Raw genomic sequence first — 4,313 nt, 5'->3', positions numbered from 1 at the left:
TACAGCTGAGTAAAGGTGAGTACAGCTGAGTATAGGTGTGTACAGGTGTGTACAGCTGAGTACAGGTGTGTACAGCTGAGTACAGGTGTGTACAGCTGAGTATAGGTGTGTACAGGTGTGTACAGCTGAGTATAGGTGTGTACAGGTGTGTACAGCTGAGTATAGGTGTGTACAGGTGTGTACAGCTGAGTACAGGTGTGTACAGCTGAGTACAGGTGTGTACAGCTGAGTATAGGTGTGTACAGGTGTGTACAGCTGAGTATAGGTGAGTACAGGTGTGTACAGCTGAGTACAGGTGTGTACAGCTGAGTAAAGGTGAGTACAGCTGAGTATAGGTGTGTACAGGTGTGTACAGCTGAGTACAGGTGTGTACAGCTGAGTACAGGTGTGTACAGCTGAGTACAGGTGTGTACAGCTGAGTATAGGTGTGTACAGGTGTGTACAGCTGAGTACAGGTGTGTACAGCTGAGTACAGGTGTGTACAGGTGAGTACAGGTGTGTACAGCTGAGTACAGGTGTGTACAGGTGTGTACAGCTGAGTACAGGTGTGTACAGCTGAGTACAGGTGAGTACAGCTGAGTACAGGTGTGTACAGCTGAGTACAGGTGTGTACAGCTGAGTACAGGTGAGTACAGGTGTGTACAGCTGAGTACAGGTGTGTACAGCTGAGTACAGGTGAGTACAGCTGAGTACAGGTGTGTACAGCTGAGTACAGGTGAGTACAGGTGTGTACAGCTGAGTACAGGTGTGTACATCTGAGTACAGGTGTGTACAGCTGAGTACAGGTGAGTACAGCTGAGTACAGGTGTGTACAGCTGAGTACAGGTGAGTACAGCTGAGTACAGGTGAGTACAGCTGAGTACAGGTGTGTACAGCTGAGTACAGGTGAGTACAGGTGTGTACAGGTGAGTACAGCTGAGTACAGGTGAGTACAGCTGAGTACAGGTGTGTACAGCTGAGTACAGGTGAGTACAGCTGAGTACAGGTGAGTACAGGTGTGTACAGGTGAGTACAGCTGAGTACAGGTGTGTACAGCTGAGTACAGCTGAGTACAGCTGAGTACAGGTGTGTACAGGTGTGTACAGGTGAGTACAGGTGAGTACAGGTGTGTACAGGTGTGTACAGCTGAGTACAGGTGTGTACAGCTGAGTACAGCTGAGTACAGGTGTGTACAGCTGAGTACAGGTGAGTACAGCTGAGTACAGGTGTGTACAGGTGTGTACAGGTGAGTACAGGTGTGTACAGCTGAGTACAGGTGTGTACAGGTGTGTACAGCTGAGTACAGGTGTGTACAGCTGAGTACAGGTGAGTACAGCTGAGTACAGGTGAGTACAGGTGTGTACAGGTGAGTACAGGTGTGTACAGCTGAGTACAGGTGTGTACAGCTGAGTACAGGTGTGTACAGCTGAGTACAGGTGAGTACAGGTGTGTACAGGTGAGTACAGCTGAGTACAGGTGAGTACAGCTGAGTACAGGTGAGTACAGGTGTGTACAGGTGAGTACAGGTGTGTACAGCTGAGTACAGGTGAGTACAGGTGTGTACAGCTGAGTACAGGTGTGTACAGCTGAGTACAGGTGTGTACAGCTGAGTACAGGTGTGTACAGGTGAGTACAGCTGAGTACAGGTGAGTACAGCTGAGTACAGGTGAGTACAGGTGTGTACAGGTGAGTACAGCTGAGTACAGGTGTGTACAGCTGAGTACAGCTGAGTACAGCTGAGTACAGGTGTGTACAGCTGAGTACAGGTGAGTACAGCTGAGTACAGGTGTGTACAGCTGAGTACAGGTGAGTACAGCTGAGTACAGGTGAGTACAGGTGTGTACAGGTGTGTACAGCTGAGTACAGGTGTGTACAGCTGAGTACAGCTGAGTACAGGTGTGTACAGCTGAGTACAGGTGAGTACAGCTGAGTACAGGTGTGTACAGCTGAGTACAGGTGAGTACAGGTGAGTACAGCTGAGTACAGGTGAGTACAGCTGAGTACAGGTGAGTACAGCTGAGTACAGGTGAGTACAGGTGTGTACAGCTGAGTACAGGTGTGTACAGGTGAGTACAGCTGAGTACAGGTGAGTACAGCTGAGTACAGCTGAGTACAGGTGAGTACAGGTGTGTACAGCTGAGTACAGGTGTGTACAGGTGAGTACAGCTGAGTACAGGTGAGTACAGGTGAGTACAGCTGAGTACAGGTGAGTACAGGTGTGTACAGGTGAGTACAGGTGTGTACAGCTGAGTACAGGTGTGTACAGGTGAGTACAGCTGAGTACAGGTGAGTACAGGTGAGTACAGCTGAGTACAGGTGAGTACAGCTGAGTACAGCTGAGTACAGGTGTGTACAGCTGAGTACAGGTGAGTACAGGTGAGTACAGCTGAGTACAGGTGTGTACAGCTGAGTACAGGTGAGTACAGGTGTGTACAGCTGAGTACAGGTGTGTACAGCTGAGTACAGGTGAGTACAGGTGTGTACAGCTGAGTACAGGTGTGTACAGCTGAGTACAGGTGAGTACAGCTGAGTACAGGTGTGTACAGCTGAGTACAGGTGTGTACAGCTGAGTACAGGTGAGTACAGGTGTGTACAGGTGTGTACAGCTGAGTACAGGTGAGTACAGGTGTGTACAGCTGAGTACAGGTGTGTACAGCTGAGTACAGGTGTGTACAGCTGAGTACAGGTGAGTACAGGTGTGTACAGCTGAGTACAGGTGAGTACAGGTGTGTACAGCTGAGTACAGGTGAGTACAGGTGTGTACAGCTGAGTACAGGTGTGTACAGCTGAGTACAGGTGAGTACAGGTGTGTACAGGTGTGTACAGCTGAGTACAGGTGAGTACAGGTGTGTACAGCTGAGTACAGGTGAGTACAGGTGTGTACAGCTGAGTACAGGTGAGTACAGGTGTGTACAGCTGAGTACAGGTGTGTACAGCTGAGTACAGGTGTGTACAGGTGTGTACAGGTGAGTACAGCTGAGTACAGGTGAGTATTCAGTAACGAATCAGTGTATAAATCTGATGTAGGTCTGAGTGAAAAAAAAGAGCCATAAAGCATCCATGAATGTTTTAACTCAAGTTTATTAAACAAAGAATATAAATGAATGCATAGGCATTTTGGAAAAATATATATAGAGACATAGTTGTAGATCAGTCACTTCACAGGAGTCATCATGCCAGTGTTGTGTATGACGACTCAGTCAGAAGGCACTCTGTACACCAGCGTGGACTTTTACTCTTCTGCTCAGGAGGAAAGTCTGGAGATCTGACACAAAGAAACCCACCACACTTTTTTAATCCCGGTCAGAAGCTGGAGAAACTTTACCACTCTGTGATGATCTGCTGTCTTCCAGGACTCTTTGGCCTTCAGCTTTAAACTGCATATTTAACAATGGCCCTTTAACAATAAAAATAAATAAATAAAAAAGACAGAAACGTGCTTTTATTTTATCTGGAACTCTGAAAGCGTCCCAGTGCAGTGTGCTGCATCGTGTCCAGACTCAACACACGGCTTTCTGTTTACACACACTGCACTGATGAGGACATCTCTCTCTCTCTATCTCTCTCTGTCTCTCTCACTCCTTCACAGATACCCGCGCTCGTCCAGTCCTTTCATTGTTACCGGGTGCCACTTTGCCGTGGATTTATTGCTGCTTGAACCTGCAGAAGAAAAGCAGAGAAAAAAACCTGATTTACGTCAGAAATCTAGAACAGCAGAAACACAGAGAGGAAACCGACACACACACCGTACAATGAGACGCTTCACACACACACTTTCAGGGATTTTTAAATTAATTCAGTTCATGAACTAATAAATGACAACTAAATGGATAGCTTTTGTGTATTTCAAGGTACAAATTGCTGTTAAGTCTATTAAGTTAAGTCCTGATCTATGTAACATTTCTACACAAACACTATAGTTTATTTTATAACAGTCCAGTAAACGAAATAAATTCACACGAATCAGACTGTTTATTTTAAATATTGTGTAAAATTCTGCTATATTCAGCCGTTGTTTCTGTCTCCTGTCCACTGAAAATGAAACACATGCACTCAGTGTTCCTTTAGAGAGATGTACTGTACCCGTGTCAGATCGGATCTTGGTGATATCGGATGGAGGCGGAGCCATGCTGAGCACCAGCGGTCTCTGGTGATGGTACTTCAGTCTGTAAGCATCCGTCATGCAGTTGTCCACAGAGAAATACGTGGTGAGAGCAACTCCAGCTTTACCACGGCTCTGTTCCGTCTCGCTCGTCTCGTCGTCTCGCCGCTCAGACTCCGATCCACACTTCAGATCAGACGCCGATGTCTGAAGGAGACGTGGACGGAAAGGC

General features: G+C 47.2%; 1 protein-coding gene across 4 annotated transcripts in view; it reads right to left on the bottom strand.

Moving 5' to 3' along the window:
* Nucleotides 1-3,040: 3,040 nt before the first annotated feature.
* The window catches only part of usp53b (ubiquitin specific peptidase 53b), a 28,149-nt gene continuing 26,876 nt past the window's right edge, over nucleotides 3,041-4,313 (bottom strand). For all 4 annotated transcript variants that reach the window (XM_058384371.1, XM_058384372.1, XM_058384373.1 and 1 more), the window contains 2 exons: nucleotides 4,063-4,313; nucleotides 3,041-3,639 (listed from right to left, as the gene is read on the bottom strand). The exon at nucleotides 4,063-4,313 is cut by the window's right edge and continues 192 nt beyond it. In XM_058384371.1, the coding sequence (XP_058240354.1) occupies nucleotides 3,563-3,639; nucleotides 4,063-4,313 (328 nt within the window). In that variant the 3' untranslated portion in view covers nucleotides 3,041-3,562. The remainder of the gene's footprint in view (nucleotides 3,640-4,062) is intronic.

This window comes from Hemibagrus wyckioides, linkage group LG29 (assembly GCF_019097595.1).
Source record: "Hemibagrus wyckioides isolate EC202008001 linkage group LG29, SWU_Hwy_1.0, whole genome shotgun sequence".
Taxonomy (NCBI): Eukaryota; Metazoa; Chordata; class Actinopteri; order Siluriformes; family Bagridae; genus Hemibagrus; species Hemibagrus wyckioides.
This window is presented reverse-complemented; position numbering and strand designations above follow the sequence as displayed.